Consider the following 19,855-nt stretch of genomic DNA (forward strand, 5'->3'; position numbering starts at 1 on the left):
TTGGTATTTACTTTTAAATTCCCTTGGTGCTTTTCAATGCACAGTTGAGGTTAAAAATGGTAGATGTGTCTACTGGGAAAAGTACTAAAGAAGCAACTAACAACTTGCCCCCTAAATATTCTCCTGGTTCTGAGAACTGCACCCACTCTCAAGAGGTGGGACACCAGCCTGCATATTTCTAGGGAACGCCTCTGCCCTACAATAACGTACCCAGTGGTAGATTCCTAAGTCAGACCACTCAGATTCTTTCTCCCAAGAAGATGACCATCCAAGGTAATCAAACAGTGTTATACTTCCTTATGATGTACGTATTTCTACATGGTAGATGAGTATAACACAAGCAAGTTATACCCTAACCCTAAGCATATTCTATAAATATCGGAGGTTACAAAGGCTATTTTAGTCACCTTTGTGGGACAGTCTCACTGCTACTTTTGAACAAAAACATAAAAAAAGTTTGTATTATTTATTTATTTATTTATTTTGAGACAGAGTTTCGCACTTGTTGCTCAGGCTGGAGTGCAGTGGCGCGATCTCAGCTCACCGCAACCACTGCCTCCTGGGTTCCAGCAATTCTCCTGCCTCAGCACCCCCGAGTAGCTGGGATTACAGGCTCCTACACCACGCCTGACTAATTTTTTGTATTTTTAGTAGAGACAGGGTTTCACCATGTTAGTCAGGCTGATCTTGAACTCCTGACCTCAGGTGATCCACCTGCCTCTGCCTCCCAAAGTGCTGGGAATACAGGTGTGAGCCACCGGGCCCAGCCATAAAACAAGTTTTAAAAAGTTTTTTTGTAAGTAGAAATACAAATAAATCTCCCAGAAATGAAAATATGCAACACTGTATGCATAAATAGTATGTCATATAGCACAATTTTGTAATTCATTACCAGCCTTTAAATCCGCATTCTATTGTAAGTAAATATTAATTGAAAAAGCAAACAATTTACATTTCATAATCACAATATAAAATCTTCAGGTCTAAAATACATAAAGTTCTCCGTGAATTAAAATATCATGAAAGAGCTCAAAACACATGGTTAAATAAGTTATATTTAATTAGTAAGATCTTCAGCTAAAATATAGCACCTATCCTTGAATGGGCAGTAAAACAAGAGAGGAATCCTCCTGCATTGAAAGAGCTGTATGCTTGCCCAATTATTATTACACAAAATAATAATTTAAAAATTCCTTCTGTTACATAGAAAACCAGGCCCATGGCGGAGGTGGAGCAAAAGATGTAACTTCGTTCCAAAAATAATTATCTGGGATAAGAAGGGTAGTGATTCAGGCTGGGGGAGAAACCATTCTTTAATTCAACTGGGAACTGAAGTAGGGACTCTAGAAGGGAAATGGTACCTGCTAAATGCACCACAAAAGCCCCTCCATCTAAACTCCAGGATCTTATGGAAAAGGCTCCTTCGAAATGAGTATTCGCTCAACAGATCAGTGGCTGGGGGTGATGAACCTGGTTAACCACAAGGAGCCTGGTGAAAAGTTTTAGAGTGACAGAGTCCTATATCTTGACTGTAGTGAGGGTTACAGAGCTGTACACGCTTAAAAAGGGTCTCACTATATGTAAATTACACTTTGATATAAAGAAAAAAGAATATTCATTTCATCTCAGAGTCTATCTGATACATAAATTAGAACAGTTCTTTAGGCCTAGAGGAGGAAATGTCAGAAATCTGGCATATGAAAAATCAGATTTTTATAAAAACAGAATAAATATATATGTATAAGTCCATAAAAACAAAGCAGATATACAATAATTATATATCAATTTTAATAAAATGTAGGAAAAAAGTGAAAATTAGGGGACAGAAGCATGAGTCAAAGAAATATGTCAAAAGCTGTCCAGCATGTACAAAAGACGCCATGCTTCCAGATATATTATATATATATATATACACACACACACACACATATATATACATATATATATATTTTTTTGGAGACAGAGTCTCACTCTGTCCCCAGGCTGGAGTGCAGTGGTGCGATCTCGGCTCACTGAAACCTGTCTCCCAGGTTCAAGCGATTCTCCTGCCTCAGCCTCCTGAGTAGCTGGGACTACAGGCACATGCCATCACACCCAGCTAATTTTTGTATTTTTAGTAGATACCGGATTTCACCATGTTGGCCAGGATGGTCTCGATCTCTTGACCTTGTGATCCGCCTGCCTCGGCCTCCCAAAGTGCTGGGATTACAGGCGTGAGCCACCGTGCCCGGCTGTATAAGTATATAAATATGTTATAAATATATTGTCAATATATTATAAAATATCATATTTTATAATGATCTGGAAGCATGGTGTCTTTTGTACATGCTAGATAAATCAGTTGCAACAACTGATTTTATTATAAAACATAAAAATCATTTTTTAATATAAGTTAAATGTCACTCATTGAGAGAAAAACTAGAAGGCACTGATACTTTACATAATATGGGTAATTACTAAGAGGGAGTATCGTACTCTGCTACTCTAACATTACTAGAAGAGTTAATACAAGGATAAAAGGAAAATAAAACAAAAAGCCCTTTCAAAACAAAAACAAACAAAAAACCCCACAGCTCCTTTCTGTAATACTAAAAAAATTTAGAAAGGTTTGGTCAGACACTCTAACTCACTTGCTGCACACCACTCCCACAGGCCAAAAACCAAGTCACAGAGAACAAAGAGGTCCCATCCTTGTGCCCTTTCTAAAGGCGAGGAAGCTTTCTCAAAATGCCATCAGCATATTTCTCTTAATATCCACTGGCCAAAACTGTACCACATGTCCATTCCTAAAGCAATCACGGTAGGGAAACAGAATTACTATGGTTGGTTTAGATGAGATTCTAAACCCTGTGTACATGTAACAATCATGTGGGGTTTCTAAAAATTACTGATTTCCTGAGCCCCATCCCTGAGATTCTAATTCAAATGCCCCTAGCATTGGCATTTACTTTTAAATTCCCTCGGTGCTTTTTAATGCACAATTGAGGTTAAAAAAGCTAGATCTGTCTGCTAGGAAACGTACTAGAGAAGCAACTAATGATATGCCCCTAAAATTCTCCTGGTTCTGAGAACAGCACCCACTCTCAAGAGGGGGAACACCAGCCTGCATATTTATATAGAACGGCTCTGCCCTACAATAACCTACCCAGTGGTAGATTCCTAAGTCAGACCACTCAGATTCTCTCTCCCAAGAAGATGATCATCCAAGGTAATCAAACAGTGTTATACTTCCTTATGATGTACGTATTTCTACATGGTAGATGAGTATAATACAAGCAAGTTATACCAATTACTTACCTAATGTGCATCTAAGCTGGGGTTGAAGGCTAATAAAAATTTCATCTCTAACTTCATTCAGACAGGTCTCTATCTCTGCAAATATTTCTGAGGTAAGTTTTTTACAATCTCCATCTAAGAAAATACAAAGAACATTATCAATTCCTCATCGATGTGTATCTTGCCACAGAAAACTGAGACATTCCCAAGAAATGAAAGCTGAGTCAGTAAGTTCTGCAAACAGAGACAAAAAGCAAAACACAAAATTTCCTTAATTCTTTCTCTGTGGTATACCATATATTCCCTTAATGTATGTTATCAGCACAATATCATTAGTACTTACCTAATGGGTAAAATCTCGGGGAAAGCCTTTCTCACCCATATAATCACAGGTCTAGCAAAATAACCTTTCAGATACTATGTCTATATCTAAAACAGCTAAAGAAGTTACCTCCTTATGTGCAATTACTTATACTACAAATGATTTATTCATTTATTCCACTCTGTGTAACTTTTATTGAACTTAGCCAGGTCATAGGAACAGATAAATTTATAAGGAGTCTTAATAAAGTTACAATTATTTCCCAAACTAATACCTCGTATATTTCCCTTCTATGTCATTTTTGAGGAGTCTGAAGGGGTCTTCAGTGGCAACATAGTGTTTATTTGGTTCCACATCCTGCTTTGTCTACACAAATTTGCTTCATTAAAATTTCTGACCAGCCTGGGCAACAGAGTGACACCCCTATCTCTTAAAAAGAAAGCTGGGTATGGTGGTACACACCTGTAGTCCCAGCTACTCAGGAGGCTGAGGTAGGAGGATCGCTTCAGCCCAGGAGGGTTAGGGTTCTACAGGGTGCACTGAGCCATGATCTCACTACTGCCCTCCAGCCTGGGCAAGTGAGACACTCTCTCAAAACAAAAACAAAAACAAAAACAGAACAAAAACAACAAAAAACTGGCTAGTTATTATACAGTGACTGAAACATAGCACTTGTTTGTGTGTGTGTGTGTGTTTGTAGACAGGGTCTTGCTATGTTGCCTGGGCTGGTCATGAACTCCTGGGCTCAAGCAATCTTGCAGCCTCAACCTCCGGAGTAGCTGGGCTTACAGGCGCATGCCACTATACTCAGCCGAAACATTGCTTTAGTAATCATTCTCCTATTGCCAAACATTTTAGTTGTTTCTTTTTTCACTATTATAAATACTATTGTGATAAATACCTTTGGGCACATATCTATGTTTTGGATCACTTCTTTAAGGTAATATTTATTATCTTCAAAATGGAATCACTGTGACAAGAAACTATCCAAGATTAGTAAGAAAATTATTTTGAATAAGACTCCGCATGCATCTGACTCTACTTACTCTTAAGCTACAAACAGATCTTTTCATTCACATCTCTTATAAATAATTCATACAGCCTGATCGCACTCTGCTTATACGTTTCCCTAATGAAAATATCTGGATTCGCTTGTAATATGAAATAAGCATTAACCAGAATTTTTGTTATTTGACCACACCAAAAAACACTTACACTGCAAAGTAATGCAGCTCAAACACATAATTAACAACCAGATTATAAAAACTAAAATTATTCTGTAAAAAATTAGTAACAGATAAAAACATGAAACGAAAGTTAATTCTAATATTGAACTGTTGCTCTTCTGCAACAAACAACGGAACTGTCACCTACTTAACACTGGGGTTCCTGTAATTAGAGAAAGCAGAAATAGAAGAAAAGTCAAGGCAAAAATGCTTGTGAGAAATTGAATTTTAAAAACTGCAAAAAACTGTAAATGACTGACACATACAAAAAGGTTCAAAGAAAACCTACATTGAAACAAAGTATTTCTTACCTAACAAAACCATAACCTCTTGAATGTTCTAACCAAAGGTGGTTAGAAAGCACTGAGGTATTTTTTTCTACATAATGAAAATGGAATTATATATCGGTACAACCATTCTGGAAAACTGTATTCAGCAAGACCTTTAATATTCATATTTTAATATCTCTCCTAGGATACTAGTCAGTAATGAATTCAAAAGATATATGGATATTTGTCCTGGTGTTAATTCATAACAGCAAAGACCAGTAACAGCCTGAATGGTTAACAACAGGGAAACAATGTATAAGATCTATATAAAAGACTGTAAGACCAACTCAAAATTTTTAGCACATTAATGAATAAGAAAATACCCACAATGTCAAGCAAAGAAAGCTTGGTATGATGTCACATCTGTCCCCAAAATATATATGGCCAAGTAAGATCAGAAAAAATATGTATCAAGACACTTCAAAAGAAGCTGAATAAAAGTAAGGATTCTTGCCCTACAAGGTAGCCATAAGAATTTAAAAAGTATGAGTGCTGGGTTAGACAAAGTAACCAAGAGGATGAAATTGAGAGTTAAGGAACAGCTGCACACATACATGAAATGTTGACACATGCTAGAGGTGGCACGGCAGACCAAGTGAGAAAATAAAGTAGAGCTACAAAAACTGGCTATGCAAATGGAAAAAAAAAGGATCCTTACCTCATACCACACATCAATATGAATTCCAACTGAAAGAGGAATTTCAATGTCAAAAGCAAAACTATAACTTCTCAATGAAAATATAGGTGAATGATTTTCTGACCTTGGGAATAGCAATAATTTCTTTAAAAAGCCACAAACATTACTAGCTCCAAATGGAAAGGTAAAGACTTCCCTATAAATCAAGATAGCTTTGAAAAAGTAAAAACACAAGCTGCAAGTTGGGAGCAGATTCAGCAAAACATCTGACGTAACTCTAGCAACAAAGATACAAGAACAAACTCATACAAATCAATTAAAACGTGACCATCAATAGAACAAATAGGGATAAGATACAAAAGGCATTTCACAGAAGAGGGAACAAATATGAGCAATATATACACATAGAGCCAACAACCTTTTCAAAATGTGGAAATGGCAAATCAAGGTCACAGACCATTTTATATCAAAGAGCAAAAATCTCAAGTGTGAAAATAAACCAAGGAGAATATATGGATCAGGAAGAGCTCTTACATACACTGCTAATGGGAGAACTGATTGGTACAACCACTTTGGAAAACTACTGTCATTATCTTGTAAATTTAGACATGAGAGTCTGTAATTTTCCATTCCTCTGGTATACAGAAGGGAAACTCTCATACTGTGCCTCAGGAGACTTGCCCCCAAATGGTCACAGCAGCAGCATTTACAATGGCAAAAAAAAAAAAAAAAAAACAACCAACTGTCCACTGACAGGGAGACGAATATACTGTTATATTTACAAAATAGAAGTATTATATAGCAATGAAAAATCAATGAGCCACAACTACAAGCAGCCCCATAAATTTTTACAAGAAAAAAAGGTCCCAGAAGACTTACTGTACAACCCCCTTGTTTAAAGTTCACAACAAACTAAATTAGGCAATACAAAGTGGCCCCTCTTCATCCGTGGTTTTGCTTCCTATGATTTCAGTTACCCGAAGTCAACCATGGTCTGAAAATACTAAATGGAAAATTCCAGAAACAATTTAAAAGCTTTACATTTCATGCCATTCTGAGTAGCATCATGAACTCTCTTGCTGTCCTGCTGTCTTCCATTGGCAACGTGAATCTTCCCTTCGTCCAGTGTATCCAAGCTGTCTACACTCCCTGCCTGTGGTTCACTTAGTAGCCATCTTGGTGACGCGATCTATCGCCATGGTGTTGCAGTGCTCGTGTTCAAGGAACCCTTATTTGACTTAATAAAGGCCCCAAAGCACAAGCATAGTGATGCTGGCAATTCAGATACGCCAAAGAGAAGCTGTAAAATGCTTCTTTAAGTGAAAAAGTCAAAGTTCTCAACTTAAAGAAAAAAATCATATGCTGAGGTTGCTGAGAGCTAAGAACAAATCTCTTATCCTTGAAACTGTGAAGAAGGAAAAAGAAATTGGTGCTAATTTTGCTGTTGCATCTCAACTGCTAAACTTATGGCCACAGTGCCTGATAAGTAGTGTTAAGATGGAAAAAGCATTCAATTTGTGGGTGGAAGACACAATAAGAAACAAGTGTTCCAATTGGCAGCAACATGTTGAGCCACATTTACTTTACCTTTTTTTTTTTTTTTGAGATAGAGTCTCACTCTATCACCCAGGCAGGCTAGAATGCAGTGGTGTGATCCCAGGTTCAAGTGATTGTTCAACCTCTGCCTCCCGGGTTCAAGCAATTCTCCTGCCTCAGCCTCCCAGAGTAGCTGGGACTATGGGCGTGTGCCACCACGCCCAGTCAATTTTTATATTTTTTAGTAGAGATGGGGTTTCACCATGTTGGCCAGGCTGGTCTTGAACTCTCGACCTCAGGAGATCTGCCCGCTTCAGCTTCCTAAAGTGCTGGGATTACAGGTGTGAGCCACTGCACCTGGCCCACATTTAATTTATTCTTAATTAAACTTGATCGTAATTATGTAGGTATAGGGAAAAACACTATATATACAGGGTTCAGTACTATCCGTCCCCCATTATCTGAGAAGGATATCTTCCAAGACCCCACTGGATGCCTAAAACCTTGGATAGTAACTAAACCCTTTACACATAATGCTTTTTCCTTTAACTACATACCTATGATCAAGTTTTATAATTAGGCGTAGTAAGACTAACAACAACTAATAATAAAATAGAACAACTATAACAATACGCTGTAACGAAAGTTACATGAATGTGGTGTCTCTCTCTCTCTCTCTCAAAATATATTACTGTACTATACTCATCTACTTTCAGACCTTGGGTTAAATGAAACCAAGAAAAGTATAACTGTGATAAGGGGAGACTACTGTATACTGTTTAGATATATACATGTAAGGAAAACTGAGAAAAGATGGAATGATAAAACACACTCAGATGATGATTACTTATTGGGGGAGGTAGAGAATGGGATGAGAGGAACACATAGGTAAATGGAAATTATTGGGAATGTCTTAATTCTTCATACGTTGGGAGGTGGGTTCATAAGTATCCTATTTTACAGAGAATAAAATGAAAAACATATCCCTTAGGGTGACAAGAGATCTTAGGAGGTTGTGTGATTATGGATGATTTTTATTCACTTCTTCATTCTGCTTTTCAGTACACTTAAAACTAACCACTATTATCCTGACAGGCTAAGTAAGATACAAGCACAGCCTCACAGTTTTGAAAAAGACTGCCTAGGCCGGGCGTGGTGGCTCACGTCTGTAATCTTAGCACTTTGGGAGGCCAAGGCAGGCAGATCATGAGGTCAGGAGTTCAAGACCAGCCTGACCAACATGGTGAAACCCTGTCTCTATGAAAAATACAAAAATTAGCCGGGCCTGGTGGCAGGCGCCTATAGTCCCAGCTACTCGGGAGGTTGAGGCAGGAGAATTGCTTGAACCTGGGAGGCGGAGGTTCCAGTGAGCTGAGATTATGCCATTGCGCTCCAGCCTAAGCAACAGTGAGGCTCCATCTCAAAAAAAAAAAAAAAAAAAAAAAAAAATCACAATAGCAAAGACTTAGAACCAACCCAAACTAACACAAGGACAGAAAACCAAACACCACATATTCTTACTCATAAGTGGGAGTTGAACAATGAGAACACATGGACACAGGGAGGGGAACATCACACACTGGGGCCTGCTGGGGAGTGGAGGGGTTGGGGAGGGATGGCATTAGGAGAAACATCTAATGTAGGTGACGGGTTGATGGGTGCAACAAACCGCCATGGCACATGGATACCTATGTGACAAAACTGCATGTTCTGCACATGTACCCCAGAACTTAAAAAAAAAAAAAAAGACTGACTTTGGGGCTGTCAGGATAATGTCACTGGTTATCTCAAGCTTCGTGATACTGTTCCCGGGCTCCTTGCTCCCAGGCCTCCAGAAAACAGAAGCAACGGATGACATCTTTCCCACATGCTGGGAGAGAAAACTCAACATTAATGTTTTCAAGAATTAAAGACAAATAGGCTGGAATGGTGGCTCATGCCTACAGGGAGTACTTTGGGAGGCCAAGGCAGGAAGGGTGCTTGAGCCCAGGAAATCGAGTCCAGCCTGGGCAAGATAGTGAGGCCCCCATCTCACTGTCTTAGCTGGGTATGGTGGTGCACGAACGTAGTTCCAGCTACTTGGGAGGCTGAGGTGGGAGGCTCATTTGAGCAGGGGAAGTCAAGGCTGCAAGGAGACGTGATCATGCCACTGCACTCCAGCCTGGGTGCCAGAGTAAGACCCTGCCTCCAAATAAATAAATAAATAAATAAAAATATTAGTACCAACCTTTAATGCCACTCAATTGATTGGTATACAGAAGTGTATTTGCTTGATTATATTTTGTAAACAACCGCCAGAATATAGATTCCTCCTTTGAGCACAGTCCAGTCACGGTGTTCTTTAATTCTTCGGAGTGCACCAAAGCTGACAGGATACAGTCTAACCAACAGAGAGCATAAGCATTTTTCCACTGGACACATAAAGTCTGGGGAAATGATGTATATTTGCTCTCCAATGGCATTTCTGGTTTAGATGTATATCCTTCATTTTGAGGGGAAGGTCCGCCAGTTCCAGAGACATCAACTGTCGCAGGATCTTTTGTAGTAGCCATGTCAACAGTATCAGCTTCCAAAATCTCATTCCGCTCCAAGGAATCAGCTGTCCTACCTGGATTCTGTTGACTACTACTATCAGGTAAGTTTGATGAGCTTTCATCATATACTTCTCCATTATGTTTGCTGTTCAAAACTTGTTCACCATGAGTAACAATATGATTTCTAGTCTTTTTGGAATTTGCTAAAAGAAATGAATCTTTATAGCTGCTTTCCAAGCTCTTCCTTTTCTGAGGCTTATGTGGAGTGTGACATTCTTCCGAATCAGGAGAAATTAGGTTATTAAGTGATTTAGAGCCCAAAGGATAGATGCACTGGAAAATAAAAATAAAATGATAAAAACTATAAAAATTCAAATAACTTCATGTTTTATAGTTTTCATATCATGAAAAACATGTATAGAATTTTAGCATTAATTTGATGACAGGTTATATTTATACACATAAATTTGAAAAACTTAGAGACAAACTACTTAATCAAAATTTTGGCCTCCAAAAGAATAATTTTTTTCAGGTTAATTTGAACAATCAAGGGTTTAATCTGAGTTACGCAAGAGTAAGCTAATAAGGAAAACATATTTTTGCTTTAATAAAAATCTAATGTTAAGTGAATTTAAAATTTTCTTTTTTTTTTTTTTTTTTTTGAGATGGAGTCTCGCTCTGTCGCCCAGGCTGAAGTGCAGTGGCCAGATCTCGACTCACTGCAAGCTCCGCCTCCCGGGTTCACGCCATTCTCCTGCCTCAGCCTCCCAAGTAGCTGGGACTACAGGCACCCGCCACCTCGCCCGGCTAGTTTTTTGTATTTTTTAGTAGAGACGGGGTTTCACCATGTTAGCCAGGATGGTCTCGATCCCCTGACCTCGTGATCCACCCGTCTCGGCCTCCCAAAGTGCTGGGATTACAGGCTTGAGCCACCGCGCCCGGCCTGGAAACTTTTATTTCTTAAAAATAAAATGGAAGTAGGCTGGGTGTGGTGGCTCATGCCTGTAATCCCAGCACTTTGGGAGGCTGAGGCAAGAACACCTGAGGTCAGGAGTTCAAGACCAGCTGGCCAACATGGTGAAACCCTGTCTCTACTAAAAATACAAAAAAAAAAAAATTAGCCAGGCAAGGTGGCGTGCCCCTGTAGTCCCAGCTACTCAGGAGGCTGAGGGAGAACTGCTTGAACCCGCAGGCAGACGTTGCAGTGAGTGGAGATCACGCCACTGCACTCCAGCCTGGGCAACACAGCAAGATTCGAGACTCCGTCTCAAAAGAAAAAAAAGAAACAGAAACTAGAATGGTTGCCAGAAGCTGGGGGAGAGGAAAACGGGAAGTAGTTATTTAATGGGTACAGAGTTTCAGTTTTGCAAGATGAAAAAAAGTTCGAGATCTGCTGCACAAGTGATATACCTAATACTCCTGAACTCTATACTTAAAAATGGTTAAGATGATAAATTTTTTTACAATTTAAAAATCAAAACAAATTTTTTTAACAGAAAAAAAATTCCTGAGATGAAATCCCTTTGTGAATCTCAAGCAGAGTCAAGATCATGGTATATGCATCCTACTTACACCTCTACTTTATTCAAAACAGTAATAAACCTTTGGTTCCAAAGGAATGTATATCCAAAAAAAAAAAAAAAAAAAAGAAAGAAAAAAACAGTAATAAACCATAAGAGGCCCCAGAACTGCAAAACTTAGTGAGTTCCACCCACACTCTTTGCAAGTGTCTTCACTGACTTTTCTTTATATAATCTGTGCTCCCACCATAGGCCAATCTGGAATATAATTTGTCCTTGCCCCGATTTTTCCCTTATAAATTAACAATTTCAGATTTTTATCTTTATTTTTTCTTTTTATAGAATTGTGTTGCCTCTTTCCACATGTTCTAAAGATTTGTATTTCTTTATACCTGACTTGTTTCTATTTACAGTGAACATGTATCATTTTTATAACTAGAATAAAGCTTTTAAGCTGTCTTCAATAAAGTCATAAAAATATACACAAAGCATTAGTATTTTAGCCCAGCACAACCATCTAGTATCATTTAAAATCCAATGCTGAAAAAAACCTAATCCTGTCTCTTTCACTGAGTTTTGGAGCAGCTTAAGTAAACTCCTGTACTCATTCTTGTGAAATAGGAAAAAGGAAAACATATCATGTCTTCTTATACTTATATAAGTAATTATCAACAAGGTATGGCCAAAGACAAATTATAATAATAATGTATTCATTTTACAAATGGAGAAAACAAAAAAATCTTTTCTTTGATTACTTAACCTTAATGATTTAAAAACTTTATTATAAATTTCATGGGTTTTTTAAAAAGACTAATTAAATGTTCCAAAGTAAACGCTGAATGATAGACTACTCCACGAAAAAAAAAAAAAAAGTTAAAACTTCCTACTGTTTAAAAACACTTGAGAGTTTCAATTTGGTATAATTTTGGACCAGTCTTGAATATCAGTGTACAAATCAAGGAACATTTTAATGTAAATACCTGATTAAAAGAGGTTTTCCAAATGGTTCTTTGCAATTTATAGCACAGTAAACTCCAAATTTTATAACAGAACTCTTTTGAAATAATTTGATTCAGAGGACTTACACAGGGATCAGCAAAGTTTACTGATAAAAGGCTAGATGATAAATATTTAGATTTTATGAGCCACATAGTCTGTGACAACGACCCAACTCTGTTGTTGTATGCAAAAGAAGCCATGAACAATACATAAATGATTGAGCATGGCTATGTTCCGGTAAAACTTTATTTATGAACACTGAAATCTGAATTTCATTTAATTTTCACTGATTATGAAAGGGTATTCTTCTTGGTTTTTTTTTTTTGTTGTTGTTGTTGTTGTTTGAGACACAGTCTCCTCTGTCACCCAGGCTGGAGTGCAGTGGCTCAAACCTTGGCTCACTGCAACCTCTGCCCCGGCTTCAAGCGATTCTCCTGCCTCAGCCTCCCAAGTAGCAGGGATCACAGGCACATGCCACCACACCCGGCTATTTTGTATTTTTAGTAGAGACGGGTTTCACCATGTTGGCCAGGCTGGTCTCAAACTCCCGACCTCAAAAGAATCTACCTGCCTCAGCCTCCCAAAGTGCTGGGATTACAGGTGTGAGCCACCGCACCTGGCCTTTCTTTTGATTTTTTCTGGCATTTTTTCTTTTGATATTTTCCTAACCATTTAAAAAACATAAAAATCATTCCTTGCTTGTGCATCATACAAAATGTTTGCTCACCCCTGGTGTAAACCAATCTACTTCATAAAGTACATTGGGCTCTTATTGCTGACTAGAAATTTAAAAAACAATAATAAATTACTCACGTTCCTTTTAACATTTCCAAAGTATATACTTAAAATTCTTGATTATATGTTTTTTGCCTTGTCACTTAAAAAAGAATGCTTCAAAAACCAAAAGTCCGGGCCAGGCGTGGTGGCTCACGCCTGTAACCCCAGCATTTTGGGAGGCCAAGGCGGGTGGATCACCTGAGGTCAGGAGATCAAGATCATCCTGGCCATAGTGAAACCCCATCTCTACTAAAAATACAAAAATTAGCTGGGCATGGTCGCGCATGCCTGTAATCTCAGCTACTCAAGAGGCTGAGGCAAAAGAATCCCTTGAACCATGGAGTCGGAGGTTGCAGTGAGTCGAGATCGTGCCACTGCACTCCAGCCTGGTGACAGAGCAAGACTCCGTCTCTCAAACAGAACAAAACAAAACAAAAAAACAAGCAAAACTAAAAATCCATGTAGTGCATCTAACTTTAATAGCCAAAAACCTATCTCCCGAGGACTAGGACTTGTCTATTCTTATGGTCCTGATCTTCTCCCCAAAACCTTGCTCTTCCAAGTCTTCCCAGTTCAGTAATTAGCGATTCCATTCTTCTAATTTTTCAAGCCAAAAATCTTGGAACCATCCTTGATTCCTCTTTCCAACCCCATATTCCAATCTTTCAGCAAATCCTGTTGGCTTTACCTTCAAAGTATAAATAAACTCCAACCATGCCTCAACACCTCTGCCACCACCCTCTACCCCAGAATACTGCAACTGCCTTTGACTAGTCCAAAAGGAAAAAAGCTTTTTTTCCTTTCTACTTATCAATCTAAATAAAAAGAAAGAGAGAGAAGCTTTTAAAAAGAAAGTGACATTTATTCAGGAATAAAGTATTCCAATGGGAATACACATGCCATAGTAAACTGTGTTCAGGGAGGTAAGGGAAGACAAAAGGTTTTTAAAGGAAAATGAGAAGGATCACATACTTGTTTTGAGATAATTACCCTTGGCTACAAGGATCAGTAACAAGGATGACACCAGCCCACGGCTGGACCAGGCAGTTGTTGGGCAGATGTTCTTGCAGAAGTATCTTCTGTGTAAGTGATGACGGTCTTTGTGCAAGGCTGTGGTTTTTGCAGTCTTTTGGGATATTTTGGTATTTATGCATGAAAGCTCTCTCTTCATAGCCTTTCCTGGCTCTATTTGTCTTTTTTTTTTTTTTTTTTTTTTTTTTTAATAGAGACAGGGTCTCACACCCTGTCATCCTGGCTGGAATGCAGTGGCACAATCATAGCTCACTGCAGCCTGGACCTCCTGGGTATGGTGCCGTGCACCTGTAGTCCCCCTCCCAAGTAGCTGGGACTACAGACGCACACCACCATGCCCAGCTAATTTAAAATTTTTTCTTAGAGACAAGGCCACACTATGTTGCATAGGCTGGTCTCCATTTCCTAGGATCAAGCAATCCTCCTGCCTGCCTCAGTCTCCCAAAGTGTTGGGATTACAGTTGTCAGCCACTTGCCTGACCAGGCAGGAATTTTTTTTTTTTTTGAACACAAATTACTCCATTTGGATTCTGACAATTTTCATATATTCTATCCTCCCAGCACACTTTTGTGACCAGAGGTGTGGGGGCTTTTTCCCCACACCAAGCAATTCTCCAGAGGACACCAAATGGGTATCCTATAATCCAACTCCATTTTGATGTTATCTACCTAGAGACCATGTCAGACCCTACAGGTTGAGGGCTCCGTTCCACGACTCCCTCCACTTCAGATGCCAATCCCACATCCAGAACACCAGTATATCTGACTGACTGGCTACAAAGGTTCCCACTCCCGCTTCTTGGGCATAAGTAGTTTGCAAGGACGGCTCACAGAACTCAAACGAACACTTATGTTTATTGGTTTATCCTAAAGGCTATTCTAAAGGATATAGATGAAGAAATGAGTAGGGCAAGGTGTGGGGCAGAAGAGGTATGAAGCTTCCACTTCCTCTGGGCATACCACCTCCACATGGCACCAGCCCCTCCAGCAACCCAGACACGCGTTAAATCCAAATCTTGATATTTTCATACAGCTTAATCTCCAGCCCCTCCACTCCTTTCCTGGAGGCCTGTGGGTAGGGCTAAAAGTTCTCACTCATTAATTCTCTAATCATGTGGGCTTTCCAGCTACTTGCCCCATCTGAGGCTATCCACGGCTCCATCCTAAGTCACCACATTAGTATGAACCCCAGTGTTAGCAAACAGGCTCATTATGAATAACAGGACACTCTTGTCACTCAGGAAATTCTAAGAGTTTTAGCTCTGTGACAGAAACCAGAGGCAAGGACCAAATATAATTCATATTATACTATAATCTCCCTGCTTTAGGTCTTGCCCATTACATACATTTTCAACAGTGCAGCCACAGTAATGCTTTTAACACTGAAGTCAACTTATGTCACTCCTCTGCCAACATCTCTGCTATGGTTCCTGGTTCCACCCATAGTAAAAGCCAGAAAGCTTACAATGGCCTATAAAACCCTACTTGGTCCAGCTCCCCCATTATTTTTCTGATCCACCTTCTATCGCCCTGCTGGTTTCATTGCAGTAGCACAAATATCACAGGCAGCCTCCATTCTCTCAAGGCCTCCCTGGAACTTGCTTCCCCTGCCTAGCAAGCTCACTGCTCTACACCTCTTTCAGGCTTTTGCTCAAATTTCACTTTCTCATTGACGCATTACCCTCACCAACCTAATTAAAATTGCAAACTCCCCCTACTTTGGCATTCCAGTCCCTACTGCCTTATTTTCCTCCACAGCACTTTTTATCACATGACACAGAAACACATACTTGTCTATTGTCTTTCCCACTCTATGACATAACCTCCTTAAGGGCAAGAAATTTTTGTTTTATTATTGTATCCTAACATTGTATCTGGAACAATGCCAAACAGTGACACTCATAAAAAAACCATTGAATATATGCATAAAGAAATTTATATTTGTAGACATGCCTGGGATTACTTTACTTCAAATTATACCCAGCATAAGTATCTATTAACAACCACGTGATTAAGTCTAGTATTTTCCAAACCTGGCTGGCTGATGATCAGACTCATCCTCAAATGTTACAAAACCACAGAATTCTGGGCCAACTCTACTGAATCAGCATCTGGGGTTGATACTCAGAAATTTATTAAAAGCACTCTAGGTAATTCTGATGAACTGTTAATTTTTTGCTGGAATAAACAGATCCAAAATTAGAAGTCTGTATTCCAACCACAGCTCTGCCACTGTATCAGGATCTTATGTTCCTAAACCCTCTGAAATCCATCTATTTTCTTATTCATGAAATAGCAATACAAATCCTGCAAAGTTCTGAGAATTAAATGTGTATGAGACAGTCTCATAAACTGTCAAATACAATAAAATGTGGAGTATTATAGAATTTAATGAGCTGCTATATAAAAGCCGTACCAGTGGGTACAAATTACTATAATTTTAAAAGCTATTTAGAACTTCTAAAAGGGTCTTTTAGACTTTACAAGATTCTATGCTCTATCTGGTTCACAGTATATATACTGGTTTTAGACTAACCAATTTCCAAAACAATCTTCCAGGTACATTAGAGATTCGCAACTTTTCCCATCAGTTGCAAAGATAAACCAAAGAGATGAGAGAGTAACTACTATACGCTAATAGCTAACAAGGACCTCCAAAAGGTTGAAAAAAAGAACTTGAAATGTATTTTCTCCTCTCTCAAGTCAAATGGCAATAAAAACAAAGATCCTTATGCAAAGGGAAAGGTAGGTGGAAAAATAACATTGTATACCAGACAGACTTAGAAACTGAGATTACATATTAAAAATCCAGCCTAAAAAACAAAAAATGAGTAAACTTTTACAACAAGAAAAAAGCAAAAGAAAAAAGAAAAATCTTATATATACTATATAAGATTAATACTTTACCTGCAGATCCTCACACAAAAAGATAGATTCTTGAAAACTAATTCGGTAAGTCTTTAAGGCTTTTAACTTTCCCTTCTCTCTACAAGCAGGGCAATACTCATCTGATGGAACTTTAGCTGAATCATAATTCTAAAAGAGAAATAAAGCAAATTAAAATATAGACATTCCTACAATATATCAAAATATTAAAAGTTAGATGGAAAGGTAACCAGAAAAAAATTATAATTTTCTATTACAAATATCCTGCCAAGATATTTTAAACATGGCAAATAAAATAAATGCATATAAGCCTTTAAGCTATTATTCCAAAAATAATTATGTTATGGTTTTAAATATTAAATGTTAAGTGTTAAGAATAGCATCAATTTTATTTGCAAGAAAAAAAGTAACATCAACTACCAGGGAGAATTTATGTACCATATTTTCAAAGAACAGTAAATCATAAGGTCTATGTTTTATTTCCACTTTCATGTATCAATAAAACAGAGAGGTAAACACATTAAAACAATCTTTCGCCATTACTGTAAGATTTCCGTGGAAGACACAATTTTTTAGAAGTTAACTGGTAACATCGCAATTGAATTTAAGTCTCAAAAATACAGAGGAAAAAAAAAACTTTGCACTCAGGCAAAAAATAAGTTCACTAACTTTTCCCAAATACCCCACCATGTGGAGTGAAGATATCCCTATATCAGTCCCTGGTCCAATCACTGGCAAACCATTTCCAATCTTCGGAGAATCCATCATTCCGAGTCATTGGCTAATTTATGTCACTTGAGACATGTCAATATCACTAACGATTTTTTCAATGAACCCTGGAAAAAAAAAGTCAATAGACAATTAAATAAAAATTCTATTTACTATAAAAAAGAACCATGCTATTTTACAAGACGTATATATTAAGTAGATGTTGAGGGCTATATGTCCTGGAATAAACATATTCTACAATTATAATCTTGAAGTGAAAATGATACCTACATTTACAAACCTAGCAAATTTGTGAACAGAGGGCAGTGACCAGTTTTCATAACAGACTCATTTGTGAACAAATTAAATAAAACTTGTAGTAGAGGTAGCTACTATTTAAGGCAAACTATATTGACCAGAATTTGAAAACCTAACTTCTTAGAGTCTATGTACAATTTGAAACAAATATGCCAGCATTATACAGAGAAAAACCCCAGATCCATTGTGCCACTATCTGGCAGGAACAAAAGAAACAATGAACCATCTATTCCATACATTCCTATTGTTTTCAACTACCAAGAACATTAATACTTCATCAGTTGGAAAAAATACTACAATACTACTTATCAAAAGCTGCTAACAAATTATTATTTGTAAATGATCTAATTTATACCACATTTAACTTCTTTTGTTATCAGAACAAAAATATAAACACTGTCCTAGTACAAATTACATGTGGCAAGCTTGTTTTGAGCTTAGTCCCATGGCGTAGAACTACATTTAATAGAGTAAAAATTACGAGAGACCGGAGCTCAGTGTAAGCAAAAAATAATTAAGAGCATTTTAATTGTGGGTTTACAATTATAGGAAAATCAAATACAGGAGACCTTTAGGGCAAAGGAGAATTACCACTTAGCAGAAATGTTGTAAAATAATTCTAGGCATAAATCTTTCCCAAATCCGAATGCATGATTCTATGACACCCATCTCCTGGGAATCGAGGGCTCATAATTCACTTTAAAAGCTAATTATGCTGTTCTGGTTCAGCTATATAAACTTCACAAACCTTTCAAGCCAAGGAATAACTTCAAAAATAAAACTGCTTTTTAAAGAAAGTATCAGTGAATCTTAATTTTCTATTCCTGAAGAAATAACCATAAGACAGCGTTTCTCAACCGCAGCATTACAGATAACTCTGACCAAATAACTGTTTGTGAAGGCTGTCCTATGTACTGACGATGTTTAGCAGCGTCACTGACCTTTACCCTCTAGATCCAACAGCCAAAAAAGTTTCCTGACTTGCCAAATGTCCCCCGGTAGGCAAAATCACCCCTTCTGGTGAGAACTACTGATGTTAACTTTTTTCTTTCTTTTTAGGCACAGACAACTTATTACCCTTTGGCTGGTTCTATTTATAATCTACTTACAAAAGGGAACTATGTAGGAGTCAAACTTCTATGGTTCCTGCTTTGCAGGCTTTGTACCTGCGGATCTTAGTCCCGAAACTTACTTGTAAAATTAGTTTCTTCTAAGAATTAAATGAGATAAAGATGTAAAAAGTTTAGCACCTGACAAAGCTACTATTTGGTGCTAATTTTATACTTCATTCTGCGTAGAGAAGCAGTACACGCTGTATCATTCTGCGGTACTCTCAAATAGGAAACTAGTAGGCTATGTACCTTGCATAAACTGTTTTTGATGAAAATTTCCAACTACCTGAGGGAACCTAGAAAACTTTTTCAAATCAAACGGTTTTCTCTTTGTCTCTCTCAATTATAAAATATAAAGGGCCTCCAAACTGCTCTCCTGATTCCGTCACCCAACATTTCACCAGGAAAAAGATAGGCTGGTGGTTGAAATCCTGAATATATAGAATTCCCCAAAGACAATTCATTTACTACCAGAGGTTTATTTGTCCATATGGGGGACATAAAAAAAATACCAGAGGTGAGCTCCCCAGGTCTTCTTCCAAATACAATTCACTTCGACTTAAATACAAAATCCTGGGGTGGATTTTACAACTTAATTTGACCCTAAGTAGCTGCTCCTCCTTCCCATATCTCACTTAAATGT

At 38.0% G+C, this 19,855-nt stretch overlaps 1 protein-coding gene across 3 annotated transcripts in view; it reads right to left on the minus strand.

Moving 5' to 3' along the window:
- Positions 1 to 19,855, minus strand: part of LOC105485965 (ubiquitin specific peptidase like 1) — a 39,078-nt gene that overhangs the window by 18,000 nt on the left and 1,223 nt on the right. Inside the window, exons 2-5 of one of the 3 annotated variants that reach the window (XM_011748607.3) lie at positions 17,744 to 17,910; positions 17,096 to 17,224; positions 9,554 to 10,193; positions 3,298 to 3,411 (exon numbers count right to left, since the gene is read on the minus strand). In XM_011748607.3, coding sequence (XP_011746909.2) covers positions 3,298 to 3,411; positions 9,554 to 10,193; positions 17,096 to 17,224; positions 17,744 to 17,842 — 982 coding nt within the window. In that variant the 5' untranslated portion in view covers positions 17,843 to 17,910. Of the gene's footprint in view, positions 1 to 2,630; positions 3,258 to 3,297; positions 3,412 to 9,553; positions 10,194 to 17,095; positions 17,225 to 17,743; positions 17,911 to 19,855 lie in introns of those variants that run through there. The other 2 variants (XM_011748608.3, XM_024794156.2) reach the window with 2 other exon arrangements.

Source organism: Macaca nemestrina, chromosome 16, assembly GCF_043159975.1.
Source record: "Macaca nemestrina isolate mMacNem1 chromosome 16, mMacNem.hap1, whole genome shotgun sequence".
Classification (NCBI taxonomy): Eukaryota; Metazoa; Chordata; class Mammalia; order Primates; family Cercopithecidae; genus Macaca; species Macaca nemestrina.